Genomic DNA, 23,931 nt, shown 5'->3' on the forward strand with positions numbered 1-23,931 from the left:
CTGCTGAAAACAATGGACAAAATTCACCTCTGCTCTAACTCCACTTACTTTTCTTGTTTGATTTGAATAAAAATGGATGTCACCTAGTCTCTTTCGCACAAGACAACGCAACAATTGTGGATGCTGTGGAACGCAGTTCAGGTTGCTTCTTTCCCAGGCCATTGCTGAGATGGGACAAGTAGAACACTGTGTTGGTCCCAGGAAAGCTGTAGAATTGCCCAAGCTTGACTTGAAGCTGCTGTTTGCAGTTTCAGACAAGCTGGAGTTGGAGGCCTAAGACTTCTCTTGTATGGCATGACAATCAGCAACTGAATTCTAGGAGAAAGGATTGGAATGGCTCCCATGACAGCCATTTCTGTGTGACTAGTGGACAACTCTACTAGGTGGAAGATGAGAAGCCAGAGCCTCCCAGAAGGAACCAGGAAGGGTGGGGAGAGGAGGAAAGAGTCCAACAAGTGCAGGCTCCATATCTAATCACCTAGGTGGAACAGTGAGATTATATTCCAGCTGCATTTACAAAGCAGGGCTGTTGTTCAGGTCAGGGGCCAAAAATGGCCCAGAGTATTGGGCTCTTGGCTGAGACAGGGGGAATGATAGGTGCTGGTTATGATGCTTTCCTATAATTAGCGTGGAATGAAGAACTGAAAATTACATGAATAGTTACATGTTGTGAAATAATCATGAGGAGATGAGGGTTTCTCTGAGTTTACCAGCTATTTCTATATATGTATCTTTTCAAATGTTTAGTTCTGAATAAATATTTGGCATCTTTATTGCTTTGCTAAGCTCTGGTACAGACTCTCTTCCCTGATGACATTAGTGCAAAGGAAGTTATGTGTGTGGCAGACCCAGACACAGGCATGGGTGAACCAGGCAACTGCCTGCGGCCCAGATAAAAAGGGGGCCTGAAAATGGCCTTTTTTTTTTTCCCTGTTGTCTGATTATTATTATTGTTATCTCTGGCGAAGGTGGGGAGCGATACTAAAAGTTCACCCGGGGCCACCAGAAGTCTAGGTACAGTGCTGATGTGTGGCTGTCAAATTCTATTTCTGTGAATGCTTTTGCCATCTGTACTAAGACAGCGAAGCTCCTTGATAGGCTGTAAAGGCCAGAACACTTGCAGAGGTTTGAGTCTACAACCAAATGGAAGCCCTATCAACTAAGCAATACATTTAGATCTAGAAATCTCTAGTTTAGTCCCCACAGAAGGACTGTCCAGGGGCTTTACTCCAATTTTCCACATAACTCTGAAGTTTGCCTCCAAATACTTTCCCAGAAAAGTTTCTCTGCTTCAATCTCTATGAAAACAAAAAAAGGGGAGAGCAAGCCCATTGTAAAGGTGAAACAAACAATAATAGGCCTTGAAGAGTTTGTCTCGGGGCGGGGGGGGAGGGGGTTGAAGAGGTTAGGAAGGGGGTTGCATTATTATTCTACCTCTAGTCAGAAATTTATTTAAGGAAGGACAGCACCAGCTGGCAAACATACATACTTATATTAAATTCATCTGCTGGAAATGCTTATACTTAGTTTGACTTCTCAAAAGTCTATTGAGTTTATATGAGCACAGCACAGCGTTCAACCTGTCAGGTTTGATGTGAGATGGGACTAATACAAGAGGACAGGGAGATTTCTCCCAAGAGGAATTATTTTTTAAATACCTATTTTTCAGCAGTATTTTTGAATCCACAGGTCAATGAAGACTTACAAAAGGCAGCACTGAATGGGGGTCAAGAAGTGTGGGTTCTCTCCCTGCTCATCCGTTGACTTACTGGGCAATTTAAGCAAGTCACTTTTCCTCTCTCTATTTTGCTGTCTTCACTCCTACTCCTTGTCTAGTTAGATTACAAACACTTTCAGGCCACTTATGCAGTGTCTGGCACAATGGGGTACTGGACTGGAGATTTAGGCTGATATCCATGAAAGGTATAGAAATCAACCTAATCTTTATGAAGAAGCTCCCCAAAAAGCTTTGTAGGAGTCTCTGCACTGATTCTACAGCTTGGTTAACTGACTGTGTGATAATACAAGGGTCACTGCACTGATTTACTGCCTTGCCAGCTGAGAGAGCACTACCACTGAACACAAAATATAATCAGATAATTAAAGCGACAGGAAAAGGGTTCTTATGGAGCACCTGCTCATGATGTATAACCAATAAAGTTGCTCCTCCAGATAGAGCAGGCTTAAGCGAGGTATCTGAGTGAAATGAACAATGGATAGGGGACACTATCTAAACCTTTGCTTGAGTAGATATCTGGAAAGTTTGCACCTACCTCATTTGTTTGATCATTGGCATTCACAAAAAGGGGTTTCCAACCAGGAGGGAGGGTTCTGCTGTCAATTGCATAACCGTGGTTCTGAGCAGTAATGAAAGCCTGTCCATTCACTGCACTCAACACGGGTTGATTCTGCCCTCTGATGACAGATAGGAAAAGAGGAAAGGGACAGAGAGGTGAGGAATAAAAGGAGCAGTGCACATGAAGAGCAGAAGGAAAACATTGGAGTTAGTACTGTATGGTACTTAGCAAAAGCAGAGTGCTGAAAACTCCCATTATACAAGTGCACAATTAGCAAAGCTAACAGAAAGCCACAAATCTTTCTTCCAGCCAGCACCCAGCACAAGCAGGTCTGACAATTCAGAGTTTATAGCTACCCAGCAGCAGCTGTTCAATTGCTATAGCCAGTATCACAATCACAATGATAAGGCAATAAAGTTAAAACAGATATCCTTTAGCTCGTTTGGACCATTTGGAACAAATGGTTTCCAAGTGGCCTCAAAAGGAACAATTTATTTGGCAGGATAATTTTAAAGGAACAAGATGAATTGCTGTAACAAAGAAATAAAGGGTATGACCTCATGGCATGACACAGTGCTGTGCAGAGAAACCCAGATGAGTTTGGGGACTAGAAGCACTACAGTTCTCTTAGCATGACATTCCAGCCAAGCTGAGAAGCAAGGTATATCAGCCCAGGTGGGTTATATCACACCACTACAAATAGGCTGCCTCCAATATGTACGCCAACTCATTCAGAATGATCTCAGTTATCTCTGTGTGACATTGAACTGTGCCATGTACATATGTCCACATTACTAGTACACAGGCTCCAACAGAGTCATGTTTCAGCACACTTCAAAGGGCCTGTTAGGAAATAAGATGGACAAAGTGTATTTTGTATACAAAACAGTAATCAGTGAAATGTCTATAGTAGGATACACAAAATGTGTCAGTTTTGTAATCTGACCAAGACAGCGACCAGAGGTATTCCCAAATAAAATAATGCATTGCTCCAGCCTACATGAACAGCAATGGAGGATGAGGCAACAATATCTTTGAAGATATTTATACCAACTCCATCTTAAACATCTTGGACACAAAACGTACAGTGTAAGGCTGCCATATTTGGGTGCCTGTACATTAAGTCAAAGTTTCTTTTAGTTCATTATTTAAAAGAAAGGATTCAAACAGGAATATCCTTTGGGCCTGGCCTCCTAAGTTAGAAGGGGATCCAATGAGCAAGTGAATCTCTGAGCAGAATATAGAACCATTCACAGCTGAACACTACAGGCCACCATCTACTCTTCGCTCTGGAAAAAAGAGCTGCACTGTGATCCTTGATTCCTCAGCTTGCTTCACAACTCATCTCATGGAAAGAAGGGTGGGAAGACAGCCCATCTGGCATCACAGACATTATAGGTTTCATTAGTGATAAGGTGGCAAAGGCAAAATGTTGATGTAGCACAATTCTTTGCAGTATGTTGTCTTACCTGTTGGCCATGGGCATCTTGTAAGATGTAGCTCCAGCTGCCACTCCAGTTATTAGGTTCCCCATACTGACCCCAAACAATGGCACCTGGCAATCACTCTCCAAGACCTAGATGGAGAAGATTTTCATCAACCCAAGAGTGAGATTCTTGCACCATCAAATCTTCCAATTCAGAGGTAAAATATATTCATACTCATTAGCTTTGAACACAGTGTTTCAATGGAGAAATAATTTGTTTTGGGCAATTTACATATAAAATAATTTAATCTTCTTATTGCTGGGCTAGTGTTCCCTATATGCTCCTAATTCACAATAGGGAATATAGGGCCCAACACATATTCCTAGCAGAGAGAAGTGCTCCTATCCACCATCACACCCCTCCTTTGTCTGTATGGAGGTCATTGCATACAGTGGGAATGCAGTGGGAAAGATGAGGGGAAACCTACCCAATGAGGGCATACAGAGAGATCAGCTATGGTTCACTATGGGCCAGCCTTTAAGGGAGGATACATGACTGCAGATGCTCTGTCTTTTTATAAAAGTGACTATTCATATACTAGGGCCTATTACAAGTGAGGTCTCCAGTCCTCGGAGCTAACAGTTTAAGCAGACAGAGACAGATGCCGAACTGGAAAAGTAACAGAAGTCAAATTTCACATGACTTGTTAGCACACACAACTGCTTAAATTGTTAATCTATGATCCACTTGTTTCCTTGAGAAACGAGCAAATTATTGCATACAAAAGCCTTGAGATGAATTCATGGATGTCATTGGTTAGAAAATCCCTTAAGGGCTCGCACTTTACCTTCTTGACATTCTGGATCAGTTCCTGTGCTTGTGTTGGATCCCCAGGGCCACCAGAAATAAAGAGCCCATCATACTCCATCCTGGTGAAGTCATGATTCCAGGGAACCACATGCACCTCTGCCTCCCGCTGGAAGAGAAACCAAAGAGGCAAAGAAAAAAAAGTTTTCAATTAACTTTCCTTCTTCCACAGTGAGCCGATTCTAACTGATAACAAAAAGCCTACCAGGCACATTCCATGGTGCACCAAAAACAGCTCAGCATGTCAACATGAAGACTCTCTTTGACAGTTACTTAATTCATAGTGTATTAAATATGTGGTTACCTGGGCAATACAGGCTAAAGGCTTCATATTGACAGTACGAATATCAATCCTGTGACCCTGACAGCACAGATTTCTATCACTTTAACTCTAAAGAAGTCAGGTTAGAGTTCTCATTCACTGTTCATTCATTACCTTAGGCCAGAGATGGTCAATTAGTTCAAATGGAGGGCCACTTAATGAGTTTCAGTGAACTGTTGAGGGCTGCAAGGGTAGCCCCACCCATTGACAGGTGTCCGGCCCCCTGGTCACCATCTTGGGACCAGAAGTCCTACCTCTAACTCCTGATCTTTTCCACTAGAAGTGCCCCCCCACGTCCTCCAGTAGTACTCCATTTGGGAGGGAGGTTTGCCATCTTGAAACCAGAAAAAACCCAAATCATATACTAAAAATCATACATCTACTATAACATATGTTAATTTTATTTCAAAAAATAATTTTGTCCTGATTTGTGTGCATTTGTGTACTGTAAATAGAGGTGATTGCATAACAGCTCAAAATGAAGTCTTATTCTTGTATATTGTGGGGGGCAAGGGGTGTGGGTGGGTATGGGATTTGTTGGGGGTGAGTGAGAGTGAGTGAGCAGGGGAGCTGCGGGTGTATATGCAGTGTGGGGGAGAGTGTAGGGGTGTGTCCAGATGTATGGGGTTTGTGGGGGATTTAGGTAGGTGTGAGGGGTGGGTATGGGGATGTGTGGAGATGTGTGGGTGATTGTGGAGTTTGTGGGGGGCTGTAGGTATAGTGGGATTGTGGGGTGAGTGGAGGTGGAAGGTGTGATGGGGTTGTAGCTGAGAGGGTGTGTGGGGGGTGGGTACATGTATATGGTGGGATGTGCATGTGGGCTTCCCCCTACAAAACAGGCCCCCCTCACACATGCCCCCTATTGTGCACAGCTCCTGCTGCCAGTGACAGCAGCAGGCAGGAGGCCCTCAGGGCGCTCACAGCACACAGCAGGCCGAGCCCCCTGCACCTTCCATTGTGCAAGGCTCGCATGCAGTTCCTGGATTCCCCACCCAAGCCTCACGCTCCCAGGGGAAGCCGCACACAATGAAGCCAGCAGTGTAGGCCATGGGGTTCAGCCAGGGCAGTAGGGAGAGGGGCACAGCCAGCCCAGCTCCATAGTGCGGAGTTCCCCATTGTCCCCCATAACCTGCATGTGGCAGTGAGCGGGGCTGGGCCACTGGCTCCATCACACAGGGCTCCCCCAGGAGGTGCGTGGCTTGGGAGAACCCAGAAACTGCATGTGAGCCCTGGAGAGCTCCGTGCGATGGAGCCAGTCAGACCCCATACCCCACCAGTCCAGGCTTCATGCTCCTGCTGCCCGACCCTGGGCCCCTGCCAGCCCTGGACCTGCGACACTGGCATGGGACCTGTACTCCTGCCACCAGTTGCCTCCTGCCTGCCAGCTCGCTACCGCTTCCCACCTGCCCACTGCTGCTTCCCCCACCTGCCCATCACCACTGACTACCACCACTTCCTTCCTGCCCACCCACTGCCACTGCTGCCCCTCCCCCGCCCACCACTGCCACTTCCTTACCTGTGGGGCCGGGGTCAGGGCTGTCCTGAGGGCAAGGGTGAGAGCGCAGCATATGCTGCCCCCATAGGAGTGAGCTGGGCTCAGCCCCATGTAAACACATATGGGGCAGCCCAGGGTCAGACCAGATACAGTGAATTGGTAGGCACCTGCCTGTGGGCTGGATGAAAATTGTCTGGTGGGCCGGATCCAGCCCGCGTGCTGTATTTTGCCCACCCCTGCATTAGTCACATGTTTCACTATAACTTGGTAAGTAGTGACATTGATGTCTCTGGACTTGGAGGCATTGAAACTACTCAAGTACTTCCAGAACGCATATGCACCGCAAGTAGCACAGCAGCCTCTGTGTGTAGCACACAGCAGACCAGGAAGGGAGCAGGCAACAGAGCAGCAGATAGGGCACAGAGCAGAAAATAGATCAGAATAACAGATAGAGCAGAAAGTAGAGATCAGAGTAACACTCAAGGAGGGTGTGGAGCCCCTCACTTCTCTATATCATCCTCCTTCCCTAATTCTAGTTCAGTGAACTCCATTTAGACCACACATCAGTTTTGCATATGAAGAGAAAATAGAATAGATCTGTTACAAGCGGATTTGTAGATATCTCTGTCAAATGATCCTGTTTGGTAAACAGTTTATGTTGAGATGACTTTCCCCGTGTTATCCTGCTAAAACCTTCTTCTGCTAGAAATGCTCCTTCTTTAACTTCCAGCACCATGTACAAAATTAGTATGGTTCAATATTACTCCACTGTAACAGTCTTATGACTTAGTATTTTAAAAAGTAAGTGTAGAAATGCAACCAGCAATAGTTCTGCAGTGCTGCATAAAGCAGGCTCTCTTCCATAAGAGACACAAAAATCTAGAGCGCAACACAAAAAAAACCTCATCATGTCAAAGCATGGTAACCTAACCATCTATATGACCAGTATGGCATAAGGCCACATCTGTTTCTCCCCAAAAACTCTGCTCTGTGACAATTTGATTAGGATGGGCCCGGCAGAGGAGACACACCTTCACCCTATCTCTTTAGGTAACCTGAGCTGGATACATTCCTGAGGGAGGAGGGAAACCTGCTCCCTCTGCCTACATGACTAGTATCACATACCTGGGTGAGGGGCTTCCTCCCTGGTGGGCTAGAGACTGCCAGTCTGCCTGGCAACTAGTGATGTATTTCAAATTGGTTGGCTGACAGCCACCAGGTGCTGGCCTCCATTGGACCAAGTAAATGAGGTCACAAGGGCCATATAAGTTAAGGACTACCCAGGAGGAGGGGGCAGCAGCCATGAGGGAGACTCAGAAATGGAGAAGAGCTGTAACATCTGAAACTTGCTCTCTCTCTCATGATAAAGGAACTGCCTCCAGAGGGAATCTTCAACTGCCTCTGGATGATACTTGTGAGTAAGCTACCTGAGATCTAACTAGATATTTAGCTTGCAGTAACTCAGATGCGTGATCAAAGGCTACCCAGACAGGGGAGTTTCTCTATGGGATTTCTCTGATATTGTTCTACCCTGTACCCTATTCTAACCCTACTCTCTGTAACCAATAAAGTTCTCCTTTGTACCTAGTGTGGGAGACTTATTGGGAGTGGGTCTAGATTATGTCTTGGGTTCCCCTTGGTTCAGCTGACTAAGGGAGACCACTACTTGTGCTTCTGACTGAGGGAAGCATCCCAAATTCTTGAAGTGAATCAAGTACTCTTGAGGGCTACTAGGCCTGTGTTTCCCAGGGTGCGCAGAGCCAGAATCAGCCCAGAGCCCTGGGTGGCAGCAAGGGAACACCCAGGCTAGCGGGTGTGCTCCAGGAAGGGGTCAGCCAGACATGAGGCGCCCCCAGGGGGGCACTCGGAGCCTGGAAGGTAGTCCGGCGCAGTGAGGTGGGTGGCTTAATGCAGGAGCACCCCCTACTGGCCCGCCACAGCCAGAGAATGACTTGGAGCCTAAGAAACTCAAAGGAGGAAAGGAGACCATCTCAATTCCTTCTGTGGGGAAGTAAAACAAAAAACTGCTAAGGCTACAAAGCCAGCAGGTCAATTATGGCAAAACCTTGCAAGAAAAAAGGGCGTTAATGTAAAATATCCTGCTTTTTTGGTAATTCAGTGCCAATTCTTCCTTGGTTACTGTTAGAGAGAGAGTGGCACATTCTTTATTGAAAATACTGCTGCCCTGCTTTCCTGTGGGTCTTCTCCCTACCATCCTATGGACCTTCTTATAGAGTTCAAAGAACACCTTACCCTTTGGTATTATCTAAAAAGAGTGACCTCTTTCAAGGACAGCACTTACATCACAAAAAAAAATAAAAATCCAGATAGAGTGAACACTGAACCAGTATCAGTGACAAGTTCCCTGTAACAGATATGGCTAGTCATTCTTGCCTGATAGCAATGATTCAGAAGACTCTAGAGGAGAGAAGTAGAAAGCTGTAACTTACCTTTACTAGCAGACGGATAGCATTGTGTTTTAACCCGCAGTCCACAGCTACAACTTTAATTGGATTTCCATGGCCATATACTTTGACTTCCTAAAGGTAGGTTTAAAAAAGACAGACATTACTACAAATCCCACTTAGGCAGAGAGATTGTTAACCAGTGAGAAGTGACTGGCACTAAACAATCTATTTGCAAGGAAATCTTAGGAAGTGTCACAGAGATTGATATTTCATTCATTTTTTTTAAAAGGAAAATATTATAATGCTGTTCCAGGAATAGCAATGATGCCTAAGAAACTGATCGTTTCTAGAGTTAATGATGAACATTTCTGTGTTTTGGCTCATTAGTGGTAAGTAAAAACTGAATTCTCGAGAAATACTGCTTACTTAGACACAGTAGTAAAGAAAGCCAGTGCTGGACACACTGGGCAAGACTGTCAACTGGCCTCGCTCTATTACTCCATAATAGAGTGAGGCCAATTTAAACCAACTGAAGATCTATCCCATTAGACTTTAAGTACAGTCAAATCCTGATAATGTCACATATGTAGGGAGCTGACAAAAGCCTGTGATATTAAGCAGAGTTGACAATAACTGGAGTCACACACCAGTTAGCATTCATTCATCTTCCTACTGATTCACAGCGGGCACTGTCACAGCCCTAAGGGGCTAGCATTTATGCCCTTATTCCTTTTGTGTAATTATGTGAACTTATGCAATATCCAACCATGGTACTTATTGTCTATCATAAGAAATGAAGTAAAAAACTATAAAAATTGTGCAATGTTAAAAACTTGTGCACTAATTTACTGAAGGAAAGAGAGGCTTTATTGCCCCCCAAAAATAAAAAGTGGGAATGCTTAAGTCCCACCCACTCACCCCTTTGCTCCAGTGGCACCATGCCTGGGCTTCACTCACTCTCTGACCTTCTCATTTGTTTTTTTTTTGTTCTATTTGTACTAAAAACTATGCTACATGGCAAGAACTTGTGCCCTTAATGTAATTTACCTATGACGTAAACTGTGTGTGCATCAGTAAAGCCTTAGCCAGGCCACACTCGGGCTCTGGCATTAACTTAAATTCCCAGGCCCTGAGCTAGTACCTGATAAGACTATGCTACAATTATAAAAAAAAAAAAAAAAATTATAACTTTCTGCTATCACATATTTTTAGGTATATTTTTCCAAGACAAATGACTTTGCCAATAGCTGTCTGCTAACTGTTTTGACCTTGAAACATCCTTTGATCACCGTGACATTAAGCAGTAATTTATCCAGCACAGAATGACTAAGTTGTTGACATTAAGCCATTTGTGCCAATGTCTGGAGTGGCAAGAAAAAGAGGGCTTTTTATGTTGTTATATGTGGAAGCCAGCCACTGAAGACAAAAGGCTTGTGTTAATAAACAGGACAGGGTGAGAAGTGATATTATCCAGGTTGTCCTGTACCATTTTGATCCTCTAATTTCAGTGGCATTACATTTCAGCCTTGCTGACTCACTACACATAAATTTGCATGCCACTTTATCCTCTGGTTTCAACATAGATGGAGTAAGATAAAACTGAGTCATTATATGTTATATAGACCCCCCCTCAAAACCACAGATTTACTAACAGATATGGGTAGTAATGCTGTAAGTGTATTTGTGAAGCAGCTATACTGAAAAATACTGGATTTTTTTTTTCGTTATAAATGGAGTAACTGTGTCAGCATCCAGCTGGGATGATTTTCATCAGGGAATGTCCACAGCATCCTTCTTCCTTGCAGAAGCTAACTTCCTTGTCATCCCGAGCTGTGCAGAGCCTCTGACAGCTGAGGCTTCTGAATGCACATCAAACAAAATGGCTTTTCTCTGTCTGATACACCACTGAGCAAACTATTTTTATTTTATTAAATAACTGCTTTATATCAACTTCCTTGGCACACAGATAGTTCACAGCAGGAACACTTGAGGGTAAAATGCTAAATTCTGTGTTCATGCTGTCTGGAACTGGGTGACAAACGGAAACTTTTCATAGGTGACCTGCCACCAGCAAGGATGAAAGCATCATCTTCTATAAAGCGGCCTGAACTGGAGTGTACTAGGAAGCTGTAAAAGCCATCTCTCCCTTCATATTTTTCTAGCTTACCTCTTGTTTAGAATGAGTTTAAAGAGTTTCTTAAAGAAAAAAGTACATACATTATTAAAAAGAATGAAGTTTTAACAGTCTATAAAGGTAAACAGTAGCATATCTTATGCTAGAATGGTTTGGAAGTCCCTTGATGGACTTACAATTAAAGAAACTGCTCAGAGTTCTTTTAACCAAGGATGAACCTGAAGCAAAAGCTCTGACTTGAGCAGCTTTGGGAAGTTCAGATCCAAATTGGAAATGTGTAATTCAGAACAGGCTGTTATATGCAGTTCACCAGTAAAAGCAAAACTGCTCCAGGTTGATTTTGTGGCCTGCAGGTACCACACCCATTAACCATTCCTGGTTTTCCTCTGTCCATTTGATTAGATTTTTGTGGACAAAAGTGACTTGACATTCTTGAATGGTTAAACATATTTTGTCTGCTCAGAACCTGAATCTCACTCCCAAGTTACCAGCACAAAAAAAAAAAAAATCTCTGAGCAACTCCCTGAAACACACAGTTCTACCGACACAAATGTCCTGTATAAACATCTTCAATAAAGAGAACTTACTGCATTAGCACCAAAAGGCGGGAGGGGAAGAGAGGTGGGAAATCTATCACTTCTAATGTATCATTGATAAAAAAAAGCTAGTTTTACCACAACCTGATTTACATGAAAAGAGCTGTTTGGTAACAGATAGATTATCATGTCCAGTAATTACCACCATTGAACAGTTTAGTTAATTGTCAGCTTTATTTGTGATTCTGCTTTTTAAGCCTATAAAATGAAGTTATAAACATAATGAGACCACAGAACCTCTGTTAATCTTATTATATCTCCTTTATGGATGCTATTTGCTGCATCTTTATAGTAATTCCCTCTTGGTAATGGGAAAGCTTATCAACAGCAACCTTACCTATTGTTGATTTATGGCTCAAAACGGCTGCAGCTGGTACTTCGGGCTTTAGCTTATGAAGACTTCAGTGGACAATGCCCATTAGCTTATACACTAAACAAGTGCCTGATCCAAAGCTTAATGAAACTGATTCCATAACTCTCAATAACCTCAACAGAATCTGAATTAGACCCTAAAGCTAGATTTGCAGAGATGCCTAATGCATTTTGATATGAGATGGCCATCCAAAATCCTTAGGCAGTTTTGCCATCTGAATCTGGATGAAGTTGGGAGGTCTGAAAATTCACTCTTGGATCACTGGTCAGTCTGTTCAGAATTGAAGAGGTCCGGGTTCAAACTGCAATATTGTCATGCTAAAAAGTAACTCTTTGAAGTACACAAGAATAAATAATATGCTTGAAAAACCCAGGAATGACATAGACTGCAACATGCTCCTCATCCATGTGGGCACAAATGACACAGCTCAGAGCAATCCCAGGTGGGTTATAGTGACTACAGGGCTCTGAAGGATGGGGCTCAAAGGGTTGGGAGTGCAGGTAGTTTTTTCCTCAGTCCTTCTGGTTATGGGTCACGGGCACAGGAGGTACACATGAATTGATGAAGTCAATAGAAGACGGCAGCGCTGGTGCCATCGTGAAAGCTTCAGCTTCTATGACCCTAACCCGCACTTCAGAGATGGAGACATGGGTCTGTTGGGAAGGGATAACCTTCACCTCACTCCAATGGGGAAGAAGCTCTTCTCAACCAGAATGGCTCACCAACTTGATAGGGCTTTAAACTAAGCTCACCAGGGGATGGGCGGACAACCACCAGTGAATGCCACCAAGCGACAACCGCAGAATTAGTAAGTCTTGCAGCACAGGGGACACAAGTGAATTCCCCACAGGACTCACTCCTACCCCAGCCCAGGGACAGGATTCTTCTAGGAGTACTGGGAAGCCTAGGACCTCTGATGGTAGGCTTACTTGCCTGTACACAAATGCCAGGAGCCTGGGAAACAAACAGGAGGAACTGGCCCTCCTGCTAAATAAAAATCAATATCTCTTATAGGAATAATGGAGACCTGGTGGGACTCCATCTATGACTGGACCACAGGTATAGATGGCTATACCTTGTACACGAAGTATTGTGTTGCTAGAAAGGGGCGGGGGTGTAGCTCTCTATGTGAAGGGGCAGTACACTTCTCTACAAGTGGAGTTTGGCACCCAAGAAGGGTGACTCAGGACCCTTTTGGGTCAGATTACAGGGGGAACATGGTGAAGGGGATATATTGGTAGGAGTCTACTACAGAACTCCTAACCAAGAGGAAGATCTTGACCATGCATTCACAGGAGAACTGACAGAGGCTATACATGCTCGGTGCATGGTTTTCATGGGTGACTTCAACTACCCTGACATCTCATGGGAGGAGCACTCTTCCAAATCTGATCGGTCACATCAGCAGCTTTCTCACCTGCACTGATGGACTCTACTTGTCTCAAGAAGTCTACGGGCAAACAAGAGATAAGGCACTGCTAGATGTGGTACTGGCCAAAGGGGATGATCTAGTGAGCAACCTGAGAATTGAAGGGAAGCTGGGAGACAGTGATCATGAGTTGATCACATTTTCTATCCATCACCAAGTTGGCAAATCAGTCAGCAATGCAGAAATCCCTGATTTTAGGAAAGCTGATTTTCATAAGCTCAGGAGGCTGGTTGCCAAGGCCCTGAGAAACCAGGATCTAACAGAGAGGGAGTCCACAATGAGTGATTGCTCCTTAAGGACACAATCCTTGAAGCACAAGGGAAGTCCATCCCAGCCTGTAGGAAAGGTAGCAAAAGGGCTGGGCAACCCCCATGTGTAAATAGGGGATTCATGCACCTCCTGCATCTGAAAAGAGAATCCTACAAGGGTTGGAAGTCAGGTAACATCACCAAGAAGGATTATTCAGCACTGGCCCACACCTGTAGGGAGCAAACTAGGAAAGCCAAGGCTGAACCTGAACTCAAGTTGGCTACAGGAATCAAGGACAACAAAAAGTCCTTCTTCAGATACATGGGTAATCAGAAGAAAAACAAGGGCAATGTTGGACCCTTGCTAAACCAAATGGGGCAGCTGACAACCAACACCCAGGAAAAAACTAATCTCCTTAATTATTACTTTGTATCAGTCTTCCACTAGCCCAAGGGGATCACCCTGCCAAACAAGATTCAGGATCTCCAGTGTCTGAGTGAACACACACCCATCATTGGCAAAGATCTCAGAAGGGGACACCTTGAGAGGCTGGACATCCATAAGTCAGCTGGCCCAGATGGAATGCACCCAAGAGTGCTAAAAGAACTGGCAGACATCATAGCACAGCCTTTGGCGAGGATATTTGAGAACTCGTGGCACTCAGGTGAGATTCTGGAGGATTGGAAGAGGGCCAATGTGATGCCCATCTTCAAGAAAGGGAGGAAGGAAGATCCAGGGGACTACAGGCCAATCAGTTTGACCTCAATCCCTGGAAAGATATTGGAAAAAATCCTCAATGAAACCATCAACAACAGGTGAATGGAATGCAACATTCTGAGAGAGAGCCAACATGACTTTGTTGCAGGTAGGGCTTGCCTGACCAACCTCATTTCCTTCCATGACCAGGGGATGCATCACCTGGACAAAAGAGAAGAGGTTGATATCATCTACTTGGATTTCAAAAAGCCTTTGACTTGGTCTCTCATGAAGTCCTCATGGTTAAACTGGGGAACTGTGGCCTTGACAGCGTCATGGTCTGTTGGCTCGGGAACTGACTTCATGGTTGGACCCAGAGAGTGATAGTCGATGAAACCTGTCAACATGGTGCATGGTGACCAGTGGCATTCCCCAGGGCTCCGTACTTGGACCAGTACTCTTTAACGTATTTATAAATTATCTGGATTCAGGTATCAGAAGTGGACTGGCTAAATTCGCTGATGACAACAAACTATGGGGAAGTGTGGTCACACTAGAGGATAGGCTGATGATTCAGGCCAACCTGGACAGGCTCGCAAGGTGGGTGATCAAACCTGATGGCATTCAACACGGAGAAATGCAAGGTGTTCCACCTCAGGGGAAAAAAATCCACATCATACTTATAGGCTAGACTCACTAGCACCACGGCCGAAAGGGACTTGGGGGTCACAACTGACCACAAGATGAACATTAGCCACTAACGTGATGCCACACCCGGCAAAGCAAACAAAACCCTGGCTTGCATCTATCAATGCATCTCAAGAAAGACCCAGGAAGTCATCCTCCCACTGTACTTGGCCTTGGGTGAGGCTGCAGCTGGAATATTGCATCCAGTTCTGGGCTCTGCACTTTAGGAAGGAGGTGGAGAAGCTTGAGAGAGTCCAGAAGAGAGCCACACGCATGATCAGAGGACAAGAGAACAAGTCTTATGAGGATAGGCTGAGAGGCATGGGACTCCTCAACCTGGAGAAGCAAAGGCTCAGGGGGGACTTGGTGGCAACCTATAAGTATATAAGGGGTGTGCACCAGGAACTGGGAAAACGTCTGTTCACCAGAGCACCAAGAGAAGACAAGGTCTAACAGTCACAAACTCTGGGAAGACCATTTTAGGCTGGACATAAGAAAAAATGTCTTTACCATCTGAGTCCCCAGAGTCTGGAATAGACTCTCCCAAGAAGTGGTGCAAACACCTACTCTGGACACCTTCAAGATACACTTGGATGCTTATCTTGCTGGGATCATTTGACCCCAGCAGACTTTCTGCCCCTGGGACAGAGGGCTGGATCCAATGAACCTGTGAGATCCCTTCCAGCCCTAATGTCTATGAACTCTATTAAATATATGAAATCCAAAACCCCTGTTATGGAACACACCTGCAAGGCAGTAATTTTCTAAGACACTTTTATTTATAATTAATTATTTTATAACAACGTGGACATTTTACAAAGATATCAAGTAAAGCATATGCTTGCCTTAAGGAGCTTCCTGCCCAGTAGATAAAAATGGGGAGAAGAGAGCACAACAGAACTATTTAGGAGGGATTTTTTTATTTACATTTGAAGTGATTAATTTCATGCAAATATTTGCATAGAGGGATATTCAACTTTCACCCCAATAACATACAACAAGTCAATAGCATGGTGTCAATTGCCTAATGTGGAAACTTAGGCTACATGAGGTGTCCAGGGGAATATATATCAGCCTAGCATTGTTTGCTGAACAAAATGGAAAAAAAGCACTGACTTTACAGCCTTCATCACTACTACAATATCATGGCCTGTTACTACCTTTTCAAGTATGGTTATTGACTACAGGCCAAATTCTTAAAAGTATGTAGGTGTCCACCTTCCATTGAAATCACTGGGAATTAAGCAACTAAATACTTTAAAAGTCTGGTCATAAGGTAATATCTGCACTGTAGCTATACCACAAACATGTAGGACTCAACACAAAACAATTGCCCCCGACTTGGTTAAAACTTAGTTAAAAGTTTTAGTATAGACATAAACATAACCCTCCTGCTGTTGTGATACTTTAACCTGTCAGATTGGTACATGGTTAGCATGCTCACCCAGAAAGCTTACAGTCTGTGTTTTAATGCTGTGCAACACTACTTAAAGCAGTAGTATTTGGATGAATTAAATTGATGCAGTCCTTGAAACAAACAATCCCTGTTTAAAATAGACAGGCAGATTGTTGCAGCCATTCTAGCAAAAAAAAATGTACCAGAACACAGTTATTAAACATGAGGACTGTGAATTTTCTGAGATTTTCTACTTTAAGGGAAACCATGTTACCACCAGCAAAAGGTTCTTTTCACTGTATCAAAATATCCCCTATCTACCATGATTACATATGCCACCTACTGTGGTTTTGCCTTGGCCATAAAACATTTACTCTCTTATTTAGATGCCTTGCTAATTCCTAGGTTTACAATTTAGACTACTCCTTATTTAACATAGCACTATTTTAATGCTATTTGGCCCAAGCTTTATGCAGAAGCCTCTAAGGTGACTTCTGGTACTGTTAAAGTCACTGATGAGTGATCTGCCAAAGCTATATTAGACAGTGGAGTTTGTATAAGCATTTAAAGGCTCCCAAATTGCAAATCAAATAAGAGTCTTCATTGAAGAACAGTCAATGTTTGCTTTTATATAGAATATGAAAACTTTCTAGGGCAAATGGGGTGACATTTATCATTTAAGTGTATAGTACCCACAATGAAGAGGAAATTCTCACCTTAGTTGAAACTTCTGCAATCAAGTTCTGCTTATTTGGGTCTACAAACTCCACTAGTTGACCTTCAAATTCAATCTTCCCAAGTACTGTGCCCTGTGGAAATAAAGAAGTAGACACCTGAGCATGAGCAAGGAAGAAGCTGTGAAAACCGGAGCAGCTGCTGACAGACAAAACACCACAGGAACTGGAACAGCTGCTCCAGAGTCAGTTTGATATCTTCATCACCACTCCCTGCATCCTCCATGCATCCTCAGATAGCTAAGCAGATTAACTGCATTTTGGGGGAAGTGGAATAGGCAGTAACATCAGATGAAATGGGATTAAGCCAACTTTCTTGCAGCTTGTATTTCAGAGACACCAGAGTTCAGCTCCTAAGACCAGAGGCCTCCAGGACCTAGATGCATTCCCAAAGCAAGCCTGCTGCTGTTCTTCTTGAGCGCATCTCTGTCACTCTGGATAGCTGGAGAAGCAAAGCTGGTGAGATGAAGGAAGGTGCATCCACTCTTCTCAACTGGGAAATGGGTATGGCACTAGTGAACTTTTTAGCATGAGAACAGCAATTTGAAAGGGACAACATAGGAAATTTCAGATCTTTCCCTTACAAAAAGGACTTTATTTGTATAACAAAACAGGTTACCATTTAATTCTGTTCCCCTACACTTTTACAATTACTAAGTAAGTACACACAATGGCATTACTTCTGTGCATAAGCATACTATTGGATCGGAGACAGGTACTATCTGTGATATTGCCGTCATTTCATATTCTAAGAACATCAAAGAACTCCATCTTGGTCATCTTTGTGTACAAATAGTGGGCAACTGTTCATGATAACATGTAAGCCACTGTACAATCCAATACTTCTTCCCATATTAAGTATCAAACACCTTAAACCACAGAAGCCCCATTAAAGACAAAAATATGATAGTGCACAATGAGAGTATGGATGGCAGAATTTGACCTAAGGCTTTGTTAATAGCCTTTCATGTGAAGTAATTGTTTTTGGTGATATGCCCCTTTCCCCAGGCTTCTGATTAAATTTTTCTTTCCCTGTTGAGTTTCCCTGTTGGTAGGATTTGCATGGGGCAGAGTTGAAAAGGCTGGCGTGACCTTCAAGATGCCAACCACTTGGGAGCTCTGGAAACTGCTGAGAGCTGCTTCAGAGACCTGCAAAAGCTGATTATATCCCTTCTCTCACATGCATAGTGCTTTACCTTGACACTGGATTACTTAATGAAATGATGCCCTGTGTTTACCTTTAGAATCCAATTTACAGAGTCACTGTTCATTTATGCATTCATCGCACTGAAAGCCTATTCTCATCTTCAATTTATTAAAGTACACGGACTGAAATATTAAGCTAGTTTTTCAACCTAACTAAGATTAGTGGGAGAAAAGGCTACATTATGCATTTTTTTAAAACCTAAGCCAATATTACTCAGAGTCCCAATGTAATGTGCATTATTACCATATGCTGTATGCTAAGCTATTGGATAAATATTGAAAGCATATTTACTTTAGGTGAAAGGGACACTGATCCATTAAGTGACATATATCAGGCAAGTACAAAATGTATTCCCATTCTCCACCTACAGACATACTGTATTAAATTGTTCTCATCTTTTGTCTACAGAGGGTTTGTCTACACTGTTCTCATCTTTTTGTCTACAAAGGCATTTTCCCTGAGTATTCATTTCTGCAAATACCATGCTATGCAAGTTGGGTCATTCATATTTTGTTATGTGAGATGAGTGAGGGTGGACCTGAACTGCAGAGTTCAGATGGATCACCGAAACAGTCAGACAAGAGAAGCTTCAGATGACCATTTACAACAGAAAAAGCCTCCAAGGCACAAAGATGTATATTCTAATGGAATCTGATAATTGTTTTACCCAATATGTGAAACAAGATATACCATTAACCTTTATCTGGTAATGCAATATTGCACATATCCTTCAAGTGTCAGTTCTGAGACCAGAAAGAAGTAATAACTACAAATAAATAAATAAATGGTGTGGACTAAAGAGAATCAGCTGGATCTAGGCAGACAAGGTTCTTTGGGTGAATCTGATCTCTTTTATTAGAACAATTTAAATAGTTTGCGAGGGTTGGAATTAGCAAGCTTCTGTGTTTAAAAACCCTCCTTCAGGATGGGGAAGCCTCTGCAGTTGGTGTGTGCTTTTCCTGGATGGAATGAATAGTAAAGCAGCCTGACGAAGAGTTTTTAAACCTGAAAACTTGCTAAAAAATTAGGGTTTTTTCCAACTATTTAAGTTGGTCTAATAAAAGATATCAGATTCACCCAAAGAACCTTGTCTGCCTATGTCCTTAGACCAACACAGCTACAATCTACACCCCTCAGCCAGATCTAGGAATCCAGCTTTGAGCAACAAAGTTAGCTGGTGTCTTTAAGGACTGGGATATTTTCTTTTGAGTGGGATGGCCCTTTCCTTTTGTAGAGTCCTGTGAGATGATGCCCAGAAGCTTGAAATTCCCTCAAGTTGTGGCAAAATGCCCACTCATCTATGCCACGGCAGCTTGTGGAACAGGAAACGAAGGCTGCCTATACATGTCCTCATTCATGTTTTAATTAGAACACATCAGAGCAGACTCAAATAATTGAGTCTGCTCTGCAGCCTAATTAAAACACTAGTGTCACCTCATCATCATGTCTATTAAGCTTCCATGCATTTTAAAATGGCCTTGGTACATTATAAAATGGCCGTTGTCAGCTAAAGCTGGTCAAATGAGGTTTAGATAAAGCGTCCATGGTCATTTTTAAATGTGCAGGGTTTAATAGACATGACGACAAGGCATTTTAATTAAAACAGCTCTCCAGGAACTGCTCTAATTAAAATGCCCCAGCCTAACCCTGAGCATGTGTACAGGCAGCCCAAGGCCCTACCTATATAATAAACATGCCTAGCAACAGCACCTTCAAGAAAGCAGCAACAAGGACAAGCCAGCTAGCTTAGAGGTAGGATAATAGACCCTGTTACTCACTGGTACTAACTGGACTCTCCTGCCTATGCCAGCCTGCAGCCAACTGTGGCAAAAGGGCACACAGCAAGAGGCACAGGTGGCCAGATGACCACCAACTAGGGCAAGACCAGTGACAGAACACTGGGCGCAGTACACCTGGAGAAGGTTGAGACCCCAACACATGCATGTGGCATGAGTATCTGACTCCTCAAGGAACCGGGGACAGTGGAGTCCACTGATGGGAATTTCCTTTGATTTAATTGATTTGGGGGGGGATCCATTTTGGGGCTGTTAAAAAAAAGAAATTAATAGAGAGAGAGGTGGGGATTGACCCCGAAGAAAATGCATGCCCCTTTAATTGATTTAGTTGATTTTTTTTGGTTTGGGACTATTAAGAAATGAATTCAGGGGGATCAACCCTGAAGGGAGAAAGGAACTGCAGTGGATGCACCTTCCAAAACAGATGAGGAATTATTGAATTGATTTAAGTTTATTTATGCTGGCAGGCTGTCAGCTGAGTCATGATAGGGGATGAACTCTAGTTGAACAACTGACCAATTGATCTGGGTTGCCCCACTGAGTGGCTTCATTTGAGCCCAAGAAAAGAGGGCCTGACAGATTCCAGATGGCCTAGATCAGACTGCCTCAGGTGTCACAAGGGGTTACCCCCTAGAGATAAGTGTAGGATCACATCTAGGATGTGGTAAGCATAGGGTGTAAGGGAAAGCAGAGCCCCATGAAGAAACTCCTCTGGCAGGCATGGATTTATCAGCCAACCAAACCAGCTCCCAAATTAAAGTAAGATCAAAGGTGCAGCAGGCAAGAAATACAACACCGGAGAGTAACTGGATATAGTGTTGGCCTCTCCATATCCTGATGTCATTCACCAGTAAGACATCAGGCCAGAGAGGGCCTAGGCTGTACAGTATTTACCCCTGACAAGGTCATGCACACCAGAGACCACCACAACATCCCTAGTTGTCCCATCCATTAAGAAAGGATATGATGACACAATGTTTAGGAAATTATACCTTGTCCCGAATTATTTTAGATAACATTCTGGTATCAATTCCATACAGAGCAGGCACCTGGAGAAAAGACAACAGACACAGGTCATAAAACAGCAGATGACAGGGGAAAATTACTTCCATATTCTTTCCTTGAAAAGTGTGTGGTTTAAGAATTCAGCCCCTCAGGCGGGGGTTGCCCATGCCACTGCACTGGTGGCTCCTGGCAAAACAAGGGCTGAGGCTCACCTTTCCAATGTCCTGTCCACCCTAACCCACTGAATGCAGTTCACCATTGAAGCTGTTCCAGGCTCATCCACAGTAACTGCTAGAGACTGAGGGATTGAGAAGGGACACTCAGGATACGTACACAGCAGCTAATGAATGTCCAGATCTGGAGTGGCTCAATGAGTACAGGTAGGCAATGTCAGCACTATGAGGTGTGCAAACATCATTCACAAGATAAACCCAGAAGTTTCAAATAGTAATCCATAGTGTTAAAAACATTCTGATCTTTCAGTGTTCCTTGCAACAGAAAAATTGCTCTATATTTTTTCCATAGTCAAAAAATGAGTGAAAACTAAAAGTAGGCTGCTGTAGGAAATTGGTGACTATGTTTTCTTTATAGTTGCATGCTGCGTGGAGCTGATCAATGGATCTGCTCCTTTGAAATAGCACTGGACTCATGAGTCTGAAAAGTCTTTTTTGGAGGGTGAGAGACACCTTGTACAAATCAGCAGGTTTTCCAACTTCTAACTTTGCAAAACAGTTAATTTTGCAGAGAGATGTACCTGTTGTAGTGTGCAGTCCTGTACTAGAATGAAAAGGGAAAAGAATGTCCTGTGCTATGTCTCAGCCACAAATTGCTCTCATGGGAGAGGATGTATGGGTATGCCCTGACAGGAAGAGAAGGCTACCTATCAAATGTGCCAATAAAGCCTCAGGTGCTGTCTTCTAGGAAACCACTTCAGCTGGGTGAATGAGCATGCCCCATTGAAGTGATCAAACAGCATGAAGGTTCCTTATGTGAGAATCATGTGTCATACTTGAGTCAAGCATTTTCTGAGTGGTTCCTCACATCTAAAAAGGTTGAGAACCACTGAGATTTATTAGTATGTATTAGTACCAGGATATATCTGTTCTCCCTTCTTCCTCTTTCATTTTCCTTCTCCCCATTTACCCTTCTAAGTGATAGGGGTTGCCTAAATATCTGGTTGCTGTACTATGCAGCTGGCACAAATATCATTCAATACTTGTGGGGCAAATACTATTCTATATGGACGGTGGGCCCCATTCTCACCTAACTCCAGGAGACCAGTTGATATAAATCAACAGATATCATTACATTCAAATCAACACAGCTACATTGATTTATACCTGCCCAAGAGTATGACCATGGTTTTACAGTGGTGTAACCCTTGTGACATCAATATTGTTACAATGGTCACAGCCTCCTCTGAGAACAGACTAATAATTCATCAGCAGCACACACTAGTACCTATGCTTACAGTGGTTTGGGATGGGAGAGTCCACTGGAGAGAGATAATAAAAGGGGAGTGAGGGAGAGAAAAGGTCAAGATGTTATCTGAAGCATGCATAAGCAATCTATTGTGAAAGGAGGAGCCAAGAAGCATCACCACTTAGCTTTCTTCCTGGACAAGTCTGGTAAGTATCGCTACACCTTCAAAAAGGAATGGAGAAGGAGGCTATTTTCAGGGCAGAGAGATGGCAGGGGCTTTGACAACATGAAACAGAGCTCTACATCCAAGGGCAGAATTTGTAGAGTGCTATGAAACAACACCTCTTTCCCCTGCTTCCATCACAATGCTCAGCAAGTTACTCAGCAATTTTATAAAAATAGATATGCACATCAAGTGTCTGATTACCTACAGATCTCTCACCTGTTCTTCTTTCAGCCACTCCCCCAAACTCTTGACTGCCCGCCAGTGACTGTACTCATTGCTATAATCCAGCACCAGCAAACCTGAAACCTGAACATAAAACATAAAATAAACTGTTCTGCACTTATAGAAAGTAAGGAACGTTCTCCCTACACATATTTATAAGATGAGTGCATGGCAAGCTGTCCAAGGGTTAGATCTAGACATTTCTATTTCCTGTAAAAAGCAAACTGCAAATTCATCAAAAATGCATTTCAGGACAACCAAAGCTATTTGCTAAGCAAGCTGAATGTATTGAATAGTTTAATCAAAAAAGAACAAAACTCAGTAAAATCTAATCATTTCATTTTGAAAATGTAAAATATTTTTCCAGTTTATTTTGAAATACCACATTGATTTAAAAAAAAAAAAATCAACATAAGTGTAAAAAAAGAAGAGTTAAATAATGTGAAAATAAAACATTATTTTGTTCAATAAAACATTCCAGTTAACTGCAAATAAACATACTTCCTATTTTTTGGTCATGTCAACAAACCATCACAATTCCTTATTTGCACAGTTACAGTCATACTGCAGACCACATCTGAACGGAGATGCTTTCTCCAGGCTACTTTTTCCACGTCCGAAGGGAATGGATCATTTATGATCACACAGACCTCCTTTCCTTCAAGGCATAATTACACAAGATCCCTGTAGAAATTACGGTTATTTCTTACAGAAGAAAGTGCATATGCTTATTTTTAGCTGGTTTTAAGACAATTATTTAGAATACACCTAATAACAGTGTCTATTTTTGCTCTTCACTTGAGTTCTCTCTCTGTCTCTCTCACTCATCTTTTCCTTCTTTCCTGTTAAGAGAAACAGAAGGTGTCATGCTACCAGTTAACTTTCCTCCTCCTGTCTTTAGAGAGAATTTATACCAGTTTAACTAGGAGCGTGGTTTAGCCAG

The 23,931-nt window shown here is 43.1% G+C and overlaps 1 protein-coding gene across 2 annotated transcripts in view; it reads right to left on the minus strand.

Moving 5' to 3' along the window:
• CPS1 (carbamoyl-phosphate synthase 1) overlaps positions 1-23,931 on the minus strand; it is a 144,163-nt gene that overhangs the window by 94,598 nt on the left and 25,634 nt on the right. For both annotated transcript variants that reach the window (XM_025202494.1, XM_006022276.3), the window contains exons 4-10: positions 22,983-23,072; positions 21,106-21,162; positions 17,093-17,185; positions 8,859-8,948; positions 4,572-4,700; positions 3,767-3,873; positions 2,274-2,415 (exon numbers count right to left, since the gene is read on the minus strand). In XM_025202494.1, coding sequence (XP_025058279.1) covers positions 2,274-2,415; positions 3,767-3,873; positions 4,572-4,700; positions 8,859-8,948; positions 17,093-17,185; positions 21,106-21,162; positions 22,983-23,072 — 708 coding nt within the window. The remainder of the gene's footprint in view (positions 1-2,273; positions 2,416-3,766; positions 3,874-4,571; positions 4,701-8,858; positions 8,949-17,092; positions 17,186-21,105; positions 21,163-22,982; positions 23,073-23,931) is intronic.

The sequence above is a fragment of the Alligator sinensis genome, unplaced genomic scaffold (assembly GCF_000455745.1).
Source record: "Alligator sinensis unplaced genomic scaffold, ASM45574v1 scaffold730_1, whole genome shotgun sequence".
NCBI lineage: Eukaryota > Metazoa > Chordata > Crocodylia > Alligatoridae > Alligator > Alligator sinensis.